Raw genomic sequence first — 21,395 nt, forward strand, 5'->3', positions numbered from 1 at the left:
AAGGTTGAATGTCATCTTTTTAACACTAGAACCGCTTGGCATCTATGGACCCCCCTTCAAGCTAATGATCAGTCATTTTGACTGCAACATTCTAACAGTGTAATTAATATATTTCATGTTAAAGCAAAAATGATAATTTGGTTGTGTTTATGAAGGCCTTGGGTAACATGATAATCCGATTTGTATTTTATTTCAAATTACACAGTAGCATTTTCCTTTACTGTAATGCTCAAACACAAAAATTCTAGTTTTCAATACATTTTCTTTGTGAAGTGCTTTGTTACAACTATGAAACAGAAAGCATATGCGTAGGAACAACAGCTTATTTTTAGAAAGACAAAAGAAAATACCCCAACCACCAAGAAGTAGGGTCAAAAGACACACCGTCAAATGATGACAACATCAGTAGCCTGAACATCATTATAGGCACCAAGTGGTCTTGATAAATAGTGAAACTTGGCACAACAGCAATAATGACATTACAATGAATGTGTTAATATGACAGTAGTCAAAAATAAACAATTATTGTCAGCTCATACTTCATCAGTTGGATTTCATTTAGCTATTATCCCTTGTCCTAACAGTTGACACAATTTTCTTAACTTTCACTTGCTTGACACACTTGGACATACCTTTGTTTTGTTGTAGTGCATAATAGTATCTGGTTTTCTCTTGCTTGTGTCTTGTTGTCTTGTCATTCTTTAGCACTGTTGTTGAGTACAACGGCTGTGCAGTTGCCTGATTTTTCGCAGAGGAAGGGTGCTCCCGTCTCTGTTTGTTCATGGTGCCTGCCATACTTGTTTTCTTTGCAAGCAACTTGTTCACCAATGAAGTGAAGAAATTGTCCGTGGTGACAGTTCTCCCCTTGCTAACGTAAGGTTCCATAAGCCTCATCACCACATTCTCTGAAACTTGTTCCTGCTGCGAGATGTGGATATTTTCCCAAAGATTAAAAGCCGTTCAACAATTACGCTCTCGCTGTGTAGCGTCCTCCAAGTAGGCCAGAGTAGTCTCATAAGGCTGGTTGGATTTGTTGTACTGATATAGGGAACATACCATTTTTGAGATGATGGTTAGAATGGATCAATAGAATGGCCCTCCCTGTTCTTCATTCACAATTGGTGATTACATTAGTAAGCTTCTTTCGCTTCCCCTCGCTCATCAGCTCACCCCTTTTCCACATCATACTTCATATATTTCATCTGTTGTGTGTGTGTGAAATGAGTTTAGGTGTAGTTTAGGTTCAGTTTCAACTTGGGACTCCACTTTCAACTGTTGGAAGAAGGAACAGAGCAGGCCCTACTGTTGGGAGGAGGAGCAGAGAGCAGGCCCTACTGTTGGGAGGAGGAGCAGAGAGCAGGCCCTACTGTTGGGAGGAGGAGCAGAGAGCAGGCCCTACTGTTGGGAGGAGGAGCAGAGAGCAGGCCCTACTGTTGGGAGGAGGAGCAGAGAGCAGGCCCTACTGTTGGGAGGAGGAGCAGAGAGCAGGCCCTACTGTTGGGAGGAGGAGCAGAGAGCAGGCCCTACTGTTGGGAGGAGGAGCAGAGAGCAGGCCCTACTGTTGGGAGGAGGAGCAGAGAGCAGGCCCTACTGTTGGGAGGAGGAGCAGGCCCTACTGTTGGGAGGAGGAGCAGAGCAGGCCCTACTGTTGGGAGGAGGAGCAGAGAGCAGGCCCTACTGTTGGGAGGAGGAGCAGAGAGCAGGCCCTACTGTTGGGAGGAGGAGCAGAGAGCAGGCCCTACTGTTGGGAGGAGGAGCAGAGAGCAGGCCCTACTGTTGGGAGGAGGAGCAGAGAGCAGGCCCTACTGTTGGGAGGAGGAGCAGAGAGCAGGCCCTACTGTTGGGAGGAGGAGCAGAGAGCAGGCCCTACTGTTGGGAGGAGGAGCAGAGAGCAGGCCCTACTGTTGGGAGGAGGAGCAGAGAGCAGGCCCTACTGTTGGGAGGAGGAGCAGAGAGCAGGCCCTACTGTTGGGAGGAGGAGCAGAGAGCAGGCCCTACTGTTGGGAGGAGGAGCAGAGAGCAGGCCCTACTGTTGGGAGGAGGAGCAGAGAGCAGGCCCTACTGTTGGGTGGAGGAGCAGAGAGCAGGCCCTACTGTTGGGTGGAGGAGCAGAGAGCAGGCCCTACTGTTGGGAGGAGGAGCAGAGAGCAGGCCCTACTGTTGGGTGGAGGAGCAGAGAGCAGGCCCTACTGTTGGGAGGAGGAGCAGAGAGCAGGCCCTACTGTTGGGTGGAGGAGCAGAGAGCAGGCCCTACTGTTGGGAGGAGGAGCAGAGAGCAGGCCCTACTGTTGGGAGGAGGAGCAGAGCAGGGGGGAAACAACATTCCAAAAAATGACATGCCCTCCTATAACTGGTTATTACACCAGTTCTGTTTGTGATATTAAGATTCTAACAACGGCAGTGTGTTTTTAGACTTAGTTAGGAAAAGTCAAGGATGGAGTGGGCAAGAGTTAATGGCAGAGTAATAAAAACAAAAAAGATAATGAGCTGTCAAAATGACTGCTTTAGGGTTCTAGTGTTAAGAGCTATCGTTTTGTGTGGGTTAAGAGTTTTGACGTGTTGGTGGAGGGTCATCTCATAGCAGGATGGTATTAATAAGACCATTGGAATTTAGAAAAACCGTAATGTTTAACCATGAGCCATGGTAACACCTGTAGAAGTTTAGAGATTTTACCGCCTCCTTCGGTCTCTTTGTCTGTGTCCGTCTCTCTCCTCCCTCTCCCCGCACCCCCTCCCAGGGAGAACATATTGAAGACAGCGAAGGCTCTGGTGGAGGACACTAAGATGTTGGTGTCTGGAGCAGCGTCCAGTCAGGACAGACTGGCCCAAGCTGCCCAGTCCTCAGCTAAGACCATCACACAGCTCACTGACGTGGTCAAACTGGGTGCCGCCAGCATCGGCTCTGACGACCCAGAGACACAGGTGACCAATTATTTATTTTAGGTGACATCTTCTGTTCCCAAAACAGTCCTTAGTGGACAAAATTACTGTACCATTTTAGACTGTTTTTAATTAATAAAACATAGGCCTACTGCAACTTTCCTTTCTTCAAAGAGACTGCTATTAAAAGTAGGAAGTACTGTAGCTATTTAGGGGGACCTATTGATGTATCCAACCTGGGATGGACTCGACCCCAGATTGTGTCCTTAATTAGCTGATGATATGTGTGTGTTCTGTATAGGTGGTTCTGATCAACGCAGTGAAAGACGTGGCCAAGGCCCTGGCTGAGCTCATAGGAGCCACTAAGTGTGCTGCGGGCAAGGCTGCAGACGACCCGTCCATGTACCAGCTGAAGAGTGCTGCCAAGGTAGGAGACCCAGTGAGACCCATGGAGGACTCTAAGGCCGCTGTCTCTAACAGGCATTGTTGCATCATCATCCCTCCTGGCTGTAGCTTATTATACAGTTATTATACATCTTCTTGACAGAGTACTTTTTAGTCCAGCACTAGGCTTAATCTGTGTCCGGGCGACCGCCCAATTCTGTTTGAACTATGTCTAGTGCTCTGAAATAAAATATTGTACGATTAAATCTTGTAATCTACACCCAGTTGTCCCCCAGAAACATGGCAGAAGTGAACGGGATGCCTCCTCAGTCTGATATGTGCGTAAAGGGTGTTCTGGTGAGCGCTTCCAGTACACCAGATGAAGGCATGCTGTCGTTGTGTGCCATAGCAGCAGATTTCCTCCCCCTCCTTTAGGCCTAGCCATTAATCAACATCCCATCTTTCTCGCCATGCTCTAATCTCATCCAGCGCTAGTCAATGACCCAGCCAAGTGGAAAGGAAGCGAGATCTAAAATCACTGTTAGCCACTACCTACCTAGCGCATGTGGTGGAAATGTGATGGGCTGTGTCACAAATGGTATCCTATTCCCTATATAGTGCTCTACTTGGGGCCCTGGTTAAAAGTAGTGCACTATATAGGGAATAGGATGCCATTTGGGACGTAGTCATAGTAATCCAGGGAACTCCTTTTAACCTGCTTTTGGACCTTCTCCAAGCCCTGTGGCAGACAGACGGTAGATAACAGGTGGCTTATATTCACTTCAGCTCAAACTGCAGTGCTGTGGTTCATGTTGATAGCTGTTGTGCTCCCCGTCTTTCAGTTCCATATGGTGTTTACGTACATAATAATACCAAAAGCACACACAAACTGTCAACAGAAATAAAGGTTCATCTCTCCGCCCACCAAAGGCAAGATGTCTCTCTGATGCCCCCCAGTGCTGTCTCTCCCACTGACATCTTTGGACCTGTCTCCCCCATTGTCCCCCCTCTGGTAACCCACCAGGTGATGGTGACCAACGTGACGTCCCTGCTGAAGACGGTGAAGGCTGTGGAGGACGAGGCCACGCGGGGGACCAGGGCCCTGGAGGCCACCATTGAATGTATTAAACAGGAACTCACGGTAAGCAGTCATCTATAAAGTGATTTATTTAATCACTGACTTGATTAGGATGATGACAATGGACATGCTCTCTCATTTACGCTTTGTGACATAAACGTGTCCTCAAGCTAAGCTGGAAATGCTTTATTAGTTACATACTATAAATGCATTAACATATTGAATTATCAACCATAACGGTTTATATACTCGTCACTAGATGAGCTCTGAACTCTAGAACGGCCCAGGCCCTGTGTTTTCCCTGCTATCCTTATCTTTAGTAACTGACAGAGGACCACAGATCTCCATTAGTTTGTGGTTCCAGCTCTTAGCTTTATCAGTTTCCCCTCAGGACAGCCTCCTAGTGCAGCTACAACTAGAGCCTTGATCAAACACGGATATTACCATGGGATCAATAAGATCAACCAGAGTTAAAACTCAACAACCAGTGTTGCCACATTGGGACACATTAGTATGCCTGTTGTGTGTTAGGTCATTATAGGATATAGCCCTGTTAGGTGTTACTGCACACGGCTGTACAATTCAACATTACATGGAGAGCTGTTTGATATATTAAATCAGTGAGGTTTTTAAGAACATATTGAGTGTTGTGTTTCTTCAGGTGTTCCAGTCTAAAGACGTCCCGGAGAAGTCGACCACGCCTGAAGAGTTCATCCGCATGACCAAGGGCATCACCACGGCAACAGCCAAAGCAGTGGCGGCTGGGAACTCTGCACGACAGGAGGATGTGATCTCCACAGCTAACCTGAGTCGCAAGGCCATCTTCGACATGCTGACCACATGCAAGGTTCTGATCAATACTCCTTACTAGGGAAGATGCCCCCTACCTTCTGTCCCCTACCCTCCTATCCTGTATACTTAAACCCTGACCAGCACGGCCATTTTCAACATGCTGACTATATGAAAGGTTGTGATCATCCCTAGGCCCTAAAAGTTGTAGATGTTAGAGGAAGAACAGATATTGATATTACTCCTCATCTCATCCATACTGACCACCTGGAAAGTGGAACATCTGACTCCATACACTGTGTCTGTGTCCCTCAGCAAGCAGCTTACCACCAGGAGGTGAACAAGGACGTACGGAGCAGAGCGCTGCTCTACGGGACAGAGTGCACCACAGGTTACATTGACCTACTGGAGCATGTGCTACTGGTAGGTTGGGTGGGTGTGCCTGTGATAATAGTGATGATGGGGATGTTTTCCTGAACCACCTCTACTCTGTGTGTATCAACAGGTCCTCCAGGGGCCTACAGCAGAGCAGAAGCAGCAGCTGGTGTTCTACTCTAAACGTGTTGCTGGGGCTGTTACTGAACTCATCCAGACTGCTGAGGCCATGAAAGGTGAGAAGACACTTCACTGAACTACTGTACGCCTGGTTCATAATATGGGACAGTAATGATCATTTAGCAGATATACTGTATGTATCCAGAGTGTTCTATTAACAGTCTGTTCCTGCCTTCTTTGCCACAGATGGAGGTAAGTTAAGAATGTAACCAGTTGTGATTCAGGGCCGACCATTCCATTGAGATTCGTTGTTGAATTTTCCCTCTTTACAGGCCCGTTAGTCTAACAATATCCCCATCCATCCATCATGCTCTTCATTTTAGTTTCCATCTCACCATAAAGACATGGTGAAATGCTCATCACCATGTCCATTGCAGTGTGGATGCTCTTCATTTTAGCTTCCATCTCACCATAAAGACATGGTGAAATGCTCATCACCATGTCCATTGCAGTGTGGATGCTCTTCATTTGCGTATTTAATGTCACTGATAAGATAATTGCGATTCAATCTTAAACACACTTAATTTGCTGTGCATGCTGTGTCATGTGGCGTTTGTTCTGTCTCTGTGGTCTCCATATTGTGAGGTGTGCTCTGTTCATACACTGCTGTGTGTGTGGTAACTCACTGTGTGTGTGTTTTCAGGCACAGAGTGGGTGGACCCAGAGGACCCCACAGTGATAGCAGAGACAGAGCTGTTGGGGGCGGCAGCGTCCATCGAAGCAGCGGCTAAGAAACTGGAGCAGCTGAAACCCAGAGCCAAGCCCAAGGTAGGACACTACACCACCCACAACGCACCTCACAAGCCACATGGGTATTTTTAACCCCCAATTTCTACACTAATAACATAAATGGGATGCATAAGTTGCAGCAAGAATGACAATCCTGTCAGTAATTTTCTCTTGGTGCTTGTCTCTTTGATGGTGTTTGTCATTGTGTTTGGCTGTCTGTTTAGAGACAGTGTCTCATCAGTTTTGACACTAAGATTCTGTGGTGTTCAGTCGCCGTGAGTCAGTGTTCGATCCATAGGGTGATGCTCTATTCACTATTTGAATGTCTAATACTTGTATTGTCTCTCCTCACATACAGTGAAAGTAGTGGCAACCTCTGTCTCTGGATTTTTTCATGTTTGTACACCGTCTGTATGTACTTTGGTCTGTCTACCAGTCTATCAGTCTGTCTGTAGCTGATATCATGTACGTTGTTCAGGAGGAACCCCCTACTCTATTCTGACTTTGACCTTCTGCTCACCGCTCCCTCCTCTCTCCCTCCTTCACTCTTTTCCTCTTTCAATCCCTTTCCCCCTCCCCTTCCTGCTGTCTATGATTCTAACCCTTCTGTCCCTCCCTTTCTTCTCACTCACTCACTCCCTTTCTCGTGCTACATCTCTCTCTTTCTCCCTCTCTCTCTCTCCCTCCTCCTGTCCTGTAGTTCTAGTTGTAGCCCATCTGTCCCTATATACTGTTGAAGTACTCCTCTGGTCAGAGTATAAACCCTGGAAGCCTTCTCTGCAGGCCTCTGTCTGATATGTTTGATATATTAGGTTGTTATTCAATCCAACTATATATCAAACATATTTCTACAGTGTCCCGCCCTGTCTACAGACTGTGTGTGTGAGGGACTGGTCTAATCTTGGAATGACTTGGCATAGAATAGTTGTAAGTGTTTTGTGTTCTTATTTCGTTTAGTTTGCCCCAAAAACTGATGTCACTGAGAAGTTTCTGTAGTGCAGACAGTACGGATTTGTAAACAAATCTGTCAGTGAACTATTTGAAATTGAAAGACTTGAACAGCTATACTCTAAAACTCCAACATCAAAACCATTCCGTTTGCCATGTAATATGATTGCTGCCTATCTTTGTTTCTTCCTGTGAGACGTCTGAGTTGTAACTGTCTCGTCTCCCCTTCAGCAAGCGGATGAAACGCTGGACTTTGAGGAGCAGATCCTGGAAGCAGCTAAGTCCATCGCTGCAGCCACCAGTGCCCTGGTCAAGTCTGCTTCAGCTGCCCAGAGAGAGCTGGTGGCTCAGGGCAAGGTGGGCTCTATTCCAGCTAACGCAGTGGATGATGGTCAGTGGTCCCAGGGTCTCATCTCAGCGGTACGTACACACACACACAATCTAAATAAAGCCTCTAAATAACGTTTATCAATCCTTTTTTTGGAAGAGCTGGAATGAACACATCATTAATTCTAAGGGATTGCATCTTTGAAATGTATATGAAGCGTTCTCGCTGTGTTCTCTCCTACAGGCCAGGATGGTAGCAGCAGCCACCAGTAACCTGTGTGAGGCAGCTAATGCCTCGGTCCAGGGCCAAGCCAGTGAGGAGAAGCTGATCTCGTCGGCCAAGCAGGTGGCAGCCTCCACAGCCCAGCTCCTAGTGGCCTGTAAGGTTAAAGCTGACCAGGACTCTGAGGCCATGAGGAGACTACAGGTACTAGGATGATGAATAACAAATTGCCCCTTGCCTCCTAGGCACTCCTGTAGATCTTACACGCCTATCTAATTGTTTCAGATCTGGAGGGGTGCAGGGGGAGACGGGGCTCGGGGTCAATTTGGAATTCAGTGTAACCCCACAAACACACATCTTGTGATTAGCATTGTGTAATCGTTGTAACATGTTATGTGGTATGATATTGATGGACTGTCCTCCCAAAGGCTGCTGGTAATGCAGTAAAGAGGGCGTCGGACAACCTGGTCCGAGCGGCCCAGAAAGCAGCGTTCCACAAGGCAGACGATGACAACGTGGTGGTCAAGACCAAGTTTGTGGGAGGAATCGCTCAGGTGAGACTTCAGGACTCTGGCAGACTCCACAGTGACATGTAGACTGTTCAAACCAGATTTACTCTTGTCAAGCCTTTCAGTTCTGTAAGTGGACACATTAAGAACAACTCCAAGCATTTATCAGGAGCTGACAGCACTGTACAGTATGTTGTACAGGCTGGTTTGAATCAGGTGTTGTGTAGTAACTGGTGCCTGTTCTATCCTAGTGTTAATTAGCTAGATGTTGTGTAGTAACTGGTGCCTGTTCTATCCTAGTGTTAATTAGCTAGGTGTTGTGTACTAACTGGTGCCTGTTCTATTCTGTGTCCAGATCATAGCAGCCCAGGAGGAGATGCTGAGGAAGGAGAGAGAGCTGGAGGAGGCCAGGAAGAAGCTGGCTCAGATTAGACAGCAGCAGTACAAGTTCTTACCCAGTGAACTACGGGAGGACGAGAACTGAGCTATACCCTGCTGCTATTGCCGTGTGTGTGTTGAGTGCATTTGTACCTGTGCGTGTATATGTAGTATGTTACCACACACACGAGCGGTGGCCCAAATTGACTTTCTCAGTGTGCAACAAGGTTAAGTTGGCATTTTAGTGTGCCCACTCAACCAGTGGGGTCAAGCCCAGAATGGGACATGGAAAGCCACTGTCTACTACACCTGCAGGGGTCTTTAACTACCAGGAGTTGTCTCCTACCACTATGACATGACTTGGCTTGTAACGGTCTATTACCCTGCATTACCTGCCAGTTAACCTACACCGGAAAAAAGTATTCTGTAGAAGCAATGGATTTGTAACAGGTGAACAAGCTGAAAAATTTGCATCCTAAAAGTTTGAATGTCTTTCTCTATGGAGCTTTACATCTGATGTGATTAGATACCAGTGTTGACATTGAATCTCCAAACTAAGGGGATATTTCTAATGTTAGCATGGTGTTAACCTTTTGGCCGGACTTTCTTTCATAAAGGAAGAAGAGTGTGATATGTTAGGTGCATACAGTACATTAGGCATTTACACACACATTGCTATTAATTTCCTTTTTTATGAGACAAGTGAGAAATTATAGCATTTCGTAAATATTACTAGTGTTTGAAATTCCACACTTGGGTGATTTGACACTTATGTCACCTTGTGGTCTATATCTTTATATATATCTCCTTGTCAGACAGCAAGTAATTCAGACAGTTGAGGTATTTGGAGCATATTTAAGAATAGCTTATGGATCTTATTTCATGGAAGCATTTTTTGTCGCATTGACCGTTCGGCTTGCGTGGACACTTTTTAAAAATCCTTGTTTAGATGTGCTCTTGACACTGAAGATTGAAATGTACCTAGTGTTGATAAATGCTTAAATTTGCATCTAATTGCTAGAGAGTTTTTTTTATGACAACCTCTTATGATGCATTACAATCTAGTACTCTATTATTTCTGTGATTTGGGGGCGAAGTTACTACAGAATAACATTTTTAGCAAGTTAAGATACTCTTGACACTTACAGTAAGCTTAACTAGTCTCATCCCTTCCACTACTACAGATCTCCTAACCCTGCATAACCTGGACCGTGGACAGTCCGTTAACTGGCCTTCCCTCTACTATTCTCATTAGTTTACAGTTGATATTGAGCCATACAGCTGGAACTGATGTTCATCAAGCAATACTATGAAGGCGCTGTAGGGGGCAGTGTTGGTGTCCTCACAGCCTCCTGACATGCAATGTAATGAAGCGACCTCTTGCTTGATCTTTTCAAACCTCAAACACTACAAACACTGCACCTCTGAAAACCGTTCAGATACTGTAAGAAAAAATACTAATGTAGGAAACAACTGCTGGTCTTAAATGTATTACGATGTAAGTAGGAGTTTAAAAAAAACATCCAGGCAATCTGAAAAAAGATTCTCATTGATAAAGCGTGATTTCTCTACAACTCATAATGCAAACTGAAATGAATGGCTCTAATATTTTGACACCCCAGACCTTTTGAATGAATGTGAAGCGGTAAATCTTTGTTGACTATACACAATGCTTCTGATGGTTACCCCTGCCTGTTGGACCACTACAGTGGGTCACGTCCTGTTGTTGTTCACCTGTTGAATCCGTCTCACTCTTACTCTAATGGTGCTTTATGTAACTGTAGTGGGAAGTGCTACTATTGCAGTATATTTACCTTTTGTTTGCCAGGGTTGTGTTCATTATGCACCAAAAGGAGGAAAACGGAGGAGTGACTACCTAGAATTGTCCAATAGAACAACAAAAAAATCCTAATGAACACAACCCAGGTTTGGTTCTAGTGTTTGGTTTTACTAGTTTTATGACAGTCAGTGAGTGTCGGTTAGCAAACGAATCATTATTGTGAGGTAAAATTCTGCTCTTGCGTGTCACTCATATGCATGGCTTCTGGGTTCTATTATTTTCGGAACAGAAAATACATCTACACGACCTACTGATTGGTATTCTGAACTGCACATAAGAACAATAACCCCTAACAAACTGCAAACGGTCCATGTTAAACATGTTTTACTCCGGATTGATGTGTAACAGTAGGCTCTACAGTTCAAACGCTGGTACAGTTCTGTCAGACTTCACGCATCTGGTCTTTGTAGTATTATGTCATTAGTGCCTTAGTTTCTAGCTCATACAGCATCTGGTCTGCTTGTGACAATTTATCTAGCTGGATAAAGGAGTGTGGTCAGTATCAATGAGTAGGGCCTTGAGTTGTTCCTGTCATAGCCTATTACCAATACTTTTAGGTCCCATAGAGATGAAAAACATGGCCTCACAGGTACTACTGCGTTGTCCTATAAACTGTACCTCTGTCCCCATCTTTCTGCCTGATGCACCCATGGCCTTGAGGGCAGAGACGAATGTGTCGCTGTGTAAAAAGTACCATTGGTATATGTATACGATATATATGAGGACAACACATTTTTGTACTGCATTCCATGGGCATGTACCAAGATGCTTCTGAACTCTATGTATGGCAGAATGGAGTCTGTCGCTCGGTTATTGTATGTTACAAGTAAATCACAGGATCAACACACTCCGGACAATAGGTCTGTACTCTGCTGTCTCACAAAAGTTTTATGGATTGATTTTCTTTTTTCTTTCTCTTTTAAGCCACGAGGAATAGTTTTTTTTAAGGATAAATGTGATAAGGATATTAAGATGTATAGCTGTCACTGTTAATGTAGTGTGACACATTTCAATGGTAGGGAGAAACTGTTCATACCTGTGTTTGTCCCATAATGAATTCAATGATAATTTAAGTGTAGTTCTACAAGAAAGATAGATATGAAGTGACAATGACCTACAGTATGGAAACTATTTATCTGGCCACAAGAAAACAACATATTTTTTGTATTCACTGAAAATAAAGGGTTTCAAAGTAATCTGGCCTGCAGAATTGTGTTTTTACCTTTTTTATTGTCTTGTTGAATACAGGAGTGTGATCATGAATGGACAGGCTAACATTGTGTCTGATTCCAGCAGCCTTCTCCTAGACTAATCTATATTCTCAGGTTCAGGCAGGCTGGAAATCAAGTCACAGATGACGGAGAAGTTGTTGTTTAAAGATGAGGTGAAAGCCTGTGACAGACTACTGGCATGTATACTGTAGTAACGCTTTAATAATCACAAATCCTAGCATCACATCCTGCACATAGAAACATGCACTACTAGCGCAATAACAGAACATGATCCTGTGGTTTGAATAGACTTACTGCTCTAGAGGTGACTTTTTCAGGCAGGGTCCCTTTAAGCAGCTCCTCTGTCAGTGAAGGTAGATGGTATTTCTGAGTCAGCAGTGAGCCTTGTGCTATATTTAGCTGGTGTTGGTTAGAGCTGAGACGGGTACTAATTCTGGCCCGCTCTAAAATCTGAGGAGGGAGGTGATTTGTAAATTACACTGGCACAGCTGCTCCCTCCTGCAGGATAATACCCAGAATTCTTGGCAGGAAGGGTGAATCTCAATACTATAATCGGTGATCTCAAGGTGCTGGACAGGTGAAAGCAAAATGGCACCCCTCCGATCCTTTTAAATCAGTGAAGTAGGACAATCTACTGGTTTACAATTGGAATTGTGCAGCCCCATAAAATAGCCTACAAGCTTTATATGGTCAAGTCTCGCCTTGTTGACATGTGAGAAGCCTGGGCTGTATGTGGTTCAATGTGTTCCCTTCAATCAGTTTTGAAAGGAAACTTCTTTGTTAGAACGTATTGGGAAGTAAAAGTCAAGAGTGTAGGTACTTTTTTTGAAGAGTATAGTGCCACATGTCATCACAATAAAACTTCCTGAATCAGCTGTTGTCTGAGGCAAGCTGACTCTTAGAATCCTCCCACCCTCCAACCCCAACTCTTTGGCATACATGCTGCCACAGAGGGAAAATAAGACTGCAATGATGTAACCTTCCCAGGCCAGCTGCAGTCAACCTTTTGAATGCTGCACCCAGAGCTACACATAGACGTCACACATGGATGTTATCTGTGGGTGGGTGACCTCAGAGGTAGCAAGGTTGTGCTCTGCCCAAACCACATTGTATATGAGATGGGTAGATGTTGTCAAGCAATCGTTTAGCGTGTCGGTCTGTCTTTCGAAGTACCCACATGGTGTGACAGAATGAACAGGAATTGTTCAAATAGTCTTGACATTGTGAAGATAATCTGCCTTTCTCAAAGTTCTTAAACTACAGTGAAATGCGGGGGTTAGAAGAAAACCCCTCTGCACCCATGTGTTACAATACAGGCGCATATGGAAGCCTTTGGAGGGAATACAATTTAGCTATTGATCCCATTGTGGAATTGTACTACTCTGAGAATGTAGACAATGTCTACTGCATTTCAAGCCCCTTTTCACCTGACCTATTGTGCTAAGATGTTTTATCAAAATACCTGAAAGTCCTGGTTAATGAAGAGGACTGCCAGAGGTCTGTAGGGTTCACATAGTTATTACCAGAGACCATTACACTGACACTCTCACCCACGACCGCGGTACAACCGACCGCATTACAGGACCACATACTTCCCACCAGCCTGAGAATTCTGGGAATACTCTACTCACCACAGTGCTGTTGCCAGACCAGTGGTGTTGGATTGAGGGGTATACTGTTATGATGGGCTTAGAGGCATCAAGGAAGCACATGTATTACATGACTGACAGAGAGATACAGTTAGTTTTATGCTATCCCAAGTTCCCAGTAATGGAGGGCCGTAGAATCATAGGGTCAGATACTTCAGTGCCCTCTAAGTATTTTTATGAGACTGAATACCTGAAATACGAAGCGAGGCATGGGCATGAAATTCCACTGTAGTAAAAGGGTTTATCACTTCCCCAGTAAGAATACCTAAATAGAAATTACACTGTTAAGTTAACTCTGTGTAAATTTAATTCCATGTACTTTGTTTTGGCCCAGCCTTGTCCCTGAGCTATCTTGGCTAGACTTTTTAAAGCATTATGATGAGTTGGCCAGGTACTGTGTTTGTGTATCTGTGTCTAGTATCTGTCTCCATTAGCCCCAAATGTCCTGGGATAGCATGGCTTCTGCTCTGAGCCTCTCTGATCTCTGTATGAGCGGTCTATGTGGTCTTTGATCTGTGTGGATGAGCGGCATGCTGTGCCTGGCAGCAGTTGGACAGAACCCAGGCTAACAAGAGAATGACAGCTGCCTGTCTAGTGCCTGCCATAAAATGAGATGGGCAGACACCCCAGGGAGATCACTGCAAACTATTCATATAATGCTTTAGTCTGCTTCAAAGTACATACAGTGCCTTCAGAAAGTATTCATACCCCTTGACTTATTCCACATTTTGTTATGTTAGTCTTATTTTCTAAATGGATTTATTTTCTCACTCATCTATACACAATACCCCATAATGGCAAAGTGAAAACATGTTTTTAGAAATTATTATTAACATTTATTGAAAATGAAATTAAAGTATTCACATCACTCAGTCAATACTTTGTAGAAGCACCTTTGGCAGTGATTACAGCTGTGAGTCCTTCTGGGTAAGTCTCTAAGAGCTTTCCACACCTGGATTGTGCAACATTTGCACATTATTCTTTAAAAAATTCTAGGATTCCGCTAGGATTTTTCCTCTAGGATTTGTCTTGTGCTTAGCTCCATTCTGTTACTTTTTTATCCTGAAAAACTCCCCAGTCGTTAAAGATTACAAGCATGCCCATAACATGATGCAGCCGCCACTACGTTTGAAAATATAGAGAGTGGTACTCAGTAATGTGTTGTATTGGATTTGCACCAAACAACACATTTACATTTAAGTAATTTAGCAGACGCTCTTATCCAGAGCGACTTACAAATTGGTGCATTCACCTTATGATATCCAGTGGAACAACCACTTTACAATAGTGCATCTAAATCTTTTAGGGGGGGGGGGGGGGGTTAGAAGGATTACTTTATCCTATCCTAGGTATTCCTTAAAGAGGTGGGGTTTCAGGTGACTCCGGAAGGTGGTGATTGACTCCGCTGTCCTGGCGTTGTGAGGGAGCTTGTTCCACCATAGGGGTGCCAAAGCAGCGAACAGTTTTGACTGGGCTGAGCGGGAACTGTGCTTCCTCAGAGGTACTTTGTATTCAGGACAAAAAGTTAATTGCTTTGCCACATTTTTGCAGTATTACTTTAGTGCCTTGTTGCAAACGGATATTTTTGGGAGTAACTACAATGATATTGATCCATCCTTGAGCGGTTTCCTTCCTCTCCGGCAACTGAGTTAGATAGGAAGTCTGTACCCCCCCACCCCAGCGTGTTGATATCCTTCGCATCCATAGCCAGAAAGATTTTGCAGTGCATGGTGATCGAACAGGTTTCCAGTTATATTCATCAGCGGTATAGGATACTCTGTGGATACAAGAATATATATTATACAGTTGATTAACAAAACAAGCACATGAAAGTATTCATATCTTGGTTTTGTGGTAAATGTGAATAAAAAACTGTTCACTTTTGACAACGGTTTTTGTACACATACAGTTGATGTCAGAAGATTACATACACTTAGGTTGGAGTCATTAAAACTTGTTTTTCAACCACTCCACAAATTTCTTGTTAACAAACTATAGTTTTGGCAAGTTGGTTAGGACATCTACTTTGTGCATGAGACAAGTAATTTTTCCAACAATTATTTACAGACAGATTATTTCACTTATAATTCACTGTATGTGTACCTGTGGATGTATTTCAAGGCCTACCTTCAAACTCAGTGTCTTTTTGCTTGACATCATGGGAAAATCAAAAGAAATCAGCCAAGACCTCAGAAAAAAAATTGGAGACCTCCACAAGTCTGGTTCATCCTTGGGAGCAATTTCCAAATGCCTGAAGGTACCACGTTCATCTATACAAACAATAGTACGCAAGTATAAACACCATGGGACCACGTAGCCGTCATACCGCTCAGAAAGGAGATGCGTTCTGTCTCCTAGAGATGAACGTACTTTCGTGCGAAAAGTGCAAATCAATCCCAGAACAACAGCAAAGGACCTTATGAAGATACTGGAGGAAACAGGTACAAAAGTATCTCTATCCACAGTAAAACGAGTCCTGTATCGACATAACCTGAAAGGCCGCTCAGCAAGGAAGAAGCCACCGCTCCAAAACCGACATTAAAAAAGCCAGACTACGATTTGCAACTGCACATGGGGACAAAGATTGTACTTTTTGGAGAAATGTCCTCTGGTCTGATGAAACAAAAATAGAACTGTTTTGGCCATAATGACCATCGTTATGTTTGAAGAAAAAGGGGGATGCTTGCAAGCCAAAGAACACCATCCCAACCGTGAAGCATGGGGGTGGCAGCATCATGTTGTGGCGGTGCTTTGCTGCAGGAGGGACTGGTGCACTTCACAAAATAGATGGCATCACGAGGGAGGAAAATTAGGTGGATATATTGAAGGAACATCTCAAGACATCAGTCAGGAAGTTACAGCTTGGTCGCAAATGGGTCTTCCAAATGGACAATGACCCCAAACATACTTTCAAAGTTGTGGCAAAATGGCTTAAGGACAATAAAGTAAAGGTATTGGAGTGGCCATCACAAAGCCCTGACCTCAATCGTATAGAGAATTTGTGGGCAGATCTGAAAAAGCGTGTGCGAGCAGGGAGGTCTACAAACCTGACTCCGTTTCACCAGTTCTGTCAGGAGGAATGGGCCAAAATTCAGCCAACTTATTGTGGGAATGTTACGTCCTGACCAGTAAAGGGGTCATTTGTAATTGTAGTATGGTCAGGGCGTGGCAGGGGGTGTTTGTTTTGTGTGTTTTAGGGTTCTAGGGGTTTTTGGTTCTAGTTCTATGTTTCTTTTTCTATGTGTGGCCAAGTATGGCTTCCAATCAGAGGCAGGTGTCTTTCGTTGTCTCTGATTGGAAGCCATACTTGGGCAGCCTGTTTTTCCTGTGTCTTTGTGGGTGGTTATTTTCTGTATAGCCTGTGTGCCTTATGGAGCTGTATTGTCGGTTTGTTATTTTTGTTTAAGTGTTCACTTTATTTAAATAATAAAAGAAGATGAGCACTTTACCCGCTGCGTTTTGGTCCCCCTTCATCGACGCTTGTGACAGGGAAGCTTGTGGAAGGCTACCCGAAACATTTGACCCAAGTTAAACAATTTAAAGGCAATGCTACCAAATACTAATTGAGTGTATGCAAACTTCTGACCCACTGGGAATGTGATGAAAGAAATAAAAGATGAAATCAATCATTCTCTCTTCTATTATTCTGACATTTCACATTCTTAAAATAAAGTGGTGATCCTAACTGACCTAGGTCAGGGACTTTTTACTCAAATTAAATGTCAGGAATTGTGAAAAACTGAGTTTAAATGTATTTGGCTAAGGTGTATGTAAACTTCCGACATCAACTGTATTTGTAGATATCCACATAATCTAAGTCAGAACCGTCCAGAGTAGTGATGCTAGTCGGGCGGGAGGGTGCGGGCAGCAATCGGTTGAAGAGCATGCACATAGTTTTACTTGCATTTAAAAGCAGTTGGAGGCCTTGGAAGGAGTATTGTATGGCGTTGAAGCTCGTTTGGAGGTTTGTTAGCACAGTGTCCAAAGAAGGGCCGGATGTATACAGAAAGGTGTCGTCTGGGTAGAGGTGGATCAGAGAATCACCAGCAGCAAGAGCGACATCATTGATATATACAGAGAAAAGAGTCGGCTCGAGAATTGAACCCTGTGGCACCCCCATAAAGACTGACAGAGGTCCGAACAACAGGCCCTCAGATTTGACACACTGAACTCTTTCTGAGAAGTAGTTGGCGAGGCAGTCATTTGAGAAGCTAAGGCTATTGAGTCTGCCGATAAGAATATGGTGATTGACAGAGTCGAAAGCCTTGGCCAGGTCGATGAAGATGGCTGCACAGTACTGTCTTTTATCGATGGCGGTCATGATATCGTTTAGGACATTGAGCGTGGCTGAGGTGCACCCATGACCAGCTCTGAAACCAGATTGCATAGTGGAGAAGGTACGGTGGGAAGGTACGGTGGGCCTACATGTGATCTGCATAACATTCATACGACAAACCAATACCAATTGTACATACCTTTATGTGCCTCCTTGTCAGTATGCCTGCAGACACAGACACACACAAATAAGTTGTCAGTTCAGGCATCTGCGCCCAATGCAGCTATAGCCTTCAACATATTCTTACCTCTTTGTTGACTGACATCCACTGAATTGTCCATTTTCTGTTTTAGAAATAATTTTCAAATTGAGAAAGTGCCAAGCAGAGCCATTTGCACAAATATGAAAAGATAGTATCACCATAAAACAATATCATTTTAGATCATACAAGGGAGAAATCTTAAATTGAGGAGATCTTACAAATGTTTAAGTGCCTGCACCTGCTGTTTTCTCAAATTAAAATCCAAATGTTTCATTTGGGCAGTTAGGCACCTGCAAGAACCCCCAAGAACTAAGGAGGTTCCTTGATGAACCCCACCTCCTATGGGGTTGTTGGAAGTAACTTTTGGGGGCATTTTTCAGTGCCAATATCCCTAAGGTTCTTCAAAGAACTTTGAGGATCTTAGAAGAACCCTTGTTGAAGCCCTATGTACAGTATGTAACAGGTGAAACTTGTGCAAACAAGATGCTCCTAAAAATACCCCTCAAGAAAACATGGGTGGAACAGAGAGGACAAGAAGAAGAGGTTGTTTGAGTAGATGTCGGTGAGCCAACCCATAAGGATATGGTGATATAAAGACGTCATTGTTTGTGTTGTTGTTCTGTTCTTCTCCTTTATGGGGTATAGGGCTACAAGAGCAGTAGCTTTCACACACATATCACCTAAAGTTTAAACCAATGTTCTGTACGTATGAGTACTGTAAAGTAAAATGTACTATAAATGTAAGTACTAGACATAATTTTTTCATTATCTTCCCCATAAAGATATATCCTAGAAATGATTTAGGTAAAAGTGAACTTGAGGGTACAGTGAGGAAAAAAAGTATTTGATCCCCTGCTGATTTTGTACGTTTGCCCACTGACAAAGAAATGATCAGTCTATAATTTTAATGGTAGGTTTATTTGAACAGTGAGAGACAGAATAACAACAAAAATATCCAGAAAAACGCATGTCAGAAATGTTAGAAATGGATTTGCATTTTAATGAGGGATATAAGTATTTGACCCCCTCTCAATCAGAAAGATTTCTGGCTCCCAGGTGTCTTTTATACAGGTAACGAGCTGAGATTAGGAGCACACTCTTAAAGGGAGTGCTCCTAATCTCAGTTTGTTACCTGTATAAAAGACACCTGTCCACAGAAGCAATCAATCAATCAGATTCCAAACTCTCCACCATGGCCAAGACCAAAGAGCTCTCCAAGGATGTCAGGGACAAGATTGTAGACCTACACAAGGCTGGAATGGGCTACAAGACTATCGCCAAGCAGCTTGGTGAGAAGGTGACAACAGTTGGTGCGATTATTCGCAAATGGAAGAAACACAAAAGAACTGTCAATCTCCCTCGGCCTGGGGCTCCATGCAAGATCTCACCTCGTGGAGTTGCAATGATCATGAGAACGGTGAGGAATCAGCCCAGAACTACACAGGAGGATCTTGTCAATGATCTCAAAGCAGCTGGGACCATAGTCACCAAGAAAACAATTGGTAACACACTACTCCGTGATGGACTGAAATCCTGAGGCACCCGCAAGGTCCCCCTGCTCAAGAAAGCACATATACATGCCCGTCTGAAGTTTGCCAATGAACATCTGAATGATTCAGAGGACAACTGGGTGAAAGTGTTGTGGTCAGATGAGACAAATGTAGCTCTTTTGCATCAACTCAACTCGCCGTGTTTGGAGGAGGAGGAATGCTGCCTATGACCCCAAGAACACCATCCCCACTGTCAAACATGGAGGTGGAAACATTATGCTTTGGGGGTGTTTTTCTGCTAAGGGGACAGGACAACTTCACCGCATCAAAGGGACGATGGACGGGGCCATGTTCCGTCAAATCTTGGGTGAGAACCTCCTTCCACCAGCCAGGGCATTGAAAATGGGTCGTGGATGGGTATTCCAGCATGACAATGACCCAAAACACACGGCCAAGGCAACAAAGGAGTGGCTCAAGAAGAAGCACATTAAGGTCCTGGAGTGGCCTAGCCAGTCTCCAGACCTTAATCCCATAGAAAATCTGTGGAGGGAGCTGAAGGTTCGAGTTGCCAAACGTCAGCCTCGAAACCTTAATGACTTGGAGAAGATCTGCAAAGAGGAGTGAGACAAAATCCCTCCTGAGATGTGAGCAAACCTGGTGGCCAACTACAAGAAACGTCTGCCCTCTGTGATTGCCAACAAGGGTTTTGCCACCAAGTACTAAGTCATGTTTTGCAGAGGGGTCAAATACTTATTTCCCTCGTTAAAATGCAAATCATTTTATAACATTTATGACATGCGTTTTAATTGATTTTTTTTGTTATTCTTTCTGTCTCTCACTGTTCAAATAAACCTACAATTAAAATTATTGACTGATCATTTCTTTGTCAGTGGGCAAACATACAAAATCAGCAGGGGATCAAATCCTTTTCCCCTCACTGCAGATGTCCATACCATGCAGCCAATCACAGTGTGTTTGGACAGGTCTCTGGTTCCTCCTCCACTGTCCATGTGTGACAGCTGTGACTGAATCCCCTGGACCTGTGAACTGTCACAGAGGAAGAGGGGGATTGCTGAAATGCCAAAGCACTCGTTTCTTACCCTGTGGCCATTTTGAATGAAATCCAATGCACTTATAAGCTCGGTGATATGCCACTGTTGAATATAACACTATCTGATGCCCCTCTTCAGATTGTGAACACTATCTTGAGGGACTTGTTGATGTGCTCCTCTCCTTTCTACTGTGTGGTATCACTGACAGAATAAGAATAATACTATTAATATGACACCCCTCCCAGGGACAATCCCTTTTAAACAGACTAAATTTGTCTGCTTTAATAACTGCTTATTTTGTCTTTGGAGATCAGAGTTACATGACCACATCTCTCAGGTGTTATGATTCATAGTGGAGACACAATTAATAATCAAGAGGGGTCAATGGCTAAACTAAGTGTGGGCGACACAATTATTTTAAACATGAATTTGGTTGGAGGAATGGTAACTTAAACAACGAATACTATGCCATTATTTATTCCTATAAATATTACTCTATCAAGCCTTCTTTGAACTGCTGTGTTGAGCAAATATAAGTTATCCTACCAGAATGAAATGAGCAATTCCAGTCAAAGATCATGTTTTTGTTGTCCACCTTCACTTCCTTGTGCATAAACTGACCCCCACTCCCCAAACTAACTTCCTTGGCTGTAGCCTACGTCTCAGAACAGTGTTTGAAAAAGGAACAGACGACTTTGAGGGGGTGCCACTTTCTCGCCCATAACCCATATATAGTCTTATCAACAGTACAATGTATTGGATCAGCGAATCGCTGAGGAGAGCCATAAAAAAGG

The 21,395-nt window shown here is 43.9% G+C and overlaps 1 protein-coding gene and 1 long non-coding RNA gene across 4 annotated transcripts in view; one reads left to right on the top strand and one right to left on the bottom strand.

Annotated features, from left to right (window-relative positions):
* The window catches only part of LOC106562413 (talin-2), a 120,634-nt gene extending 108,798 nt beyond the window's left edge, over positions 1 to 11,836 (top strand). For 2 of the 3 annotated variants that reach the window (XM_082957851.1, XM_082957852.1), the window contains 12 exons: positions 2,739 to 2,922; positions 3,182 to 3,307; positions 3,550 to 3,621; positions 4,289 to 4,405; positions 5,004 to 5,189; positions 5,447 to 5,554; positions 5,637 to 5,742; positions 6,330 to 6,454; positions 7,595 to 7,783; positions 7,935 to 8,117; positions 8,342 to 8,467; positions 8,778 to 11,836. In XM_082957851.1, coding sequence (XP_082813977.1) covers positions 2,739 to 2,922; positions 3,182 to 3,307; positions 3,550 to 3,621; positions 4,289 to 4,405; positions 5,004 to 5,189; positions 5,447 to 5,554; positions 5,637 to 5,742; positions 6,330 to 6,454; positions 7,595 to 7,783; positions 7,935 to 8,117; positions 8,342 to 8,467; positions 8,778 to 8,906 — 1,651 coding nt within the window. In that variant the 3' untranslated portion in view covers positions 8,907 to 11,836. The remainder of the gene's footprint in view (positions 1 to 2,738; positions 2,923 to 3,181; positions 3,308 to 3,549; positions 3,622 to 4,288; positions 4,406 to 5,003; positions 5,190 to 5,446; positions 5,555 to 5,636; positions 5,743 to 6,329; positions 6,455 to 7,594; positions 7,784 to 7,934; positions 8,118 to 8,341; positions 8,468 to 8,777) is intronic. The other variant, XM_082957853.1, reaches the window with a different exon arrangement.
* A 3,279-nt stretch (positions 11,837 to 15,115) lies between these two features.
* Positions 15,116 to 21,284, bottom strand: LOC123725151 (uncharacterized). The gene is made up of 4 exons (XR_006757549.2): positions 21,148 to 21,284; positions 20,503 to 20,596; positions 17,997 to 18,022; positions 15,116 to 15,298 (listed from the first exon to the last, which is right to left on the bottom strand). It is a non-coding gene; the product is annotated as an uncharacterized LOC123725151 (long non-coding RNA).
* Positions 21,285 to 21,395: the final 111 nt, after the last annotated feature.

This window comes from Salmo salar, chromosome 11 (genome assembly GCF_965601325.2).
Source record: "Salmo salar chromosome 11, fSalSal1, whole genome shotgun sequence".
NCBI classification, from domain to species: Eukaryota; Metazoa; Chordata; class Actinopteri; order Salmoniformes; family Salmonidae; genus Salmo; species Salmo salar.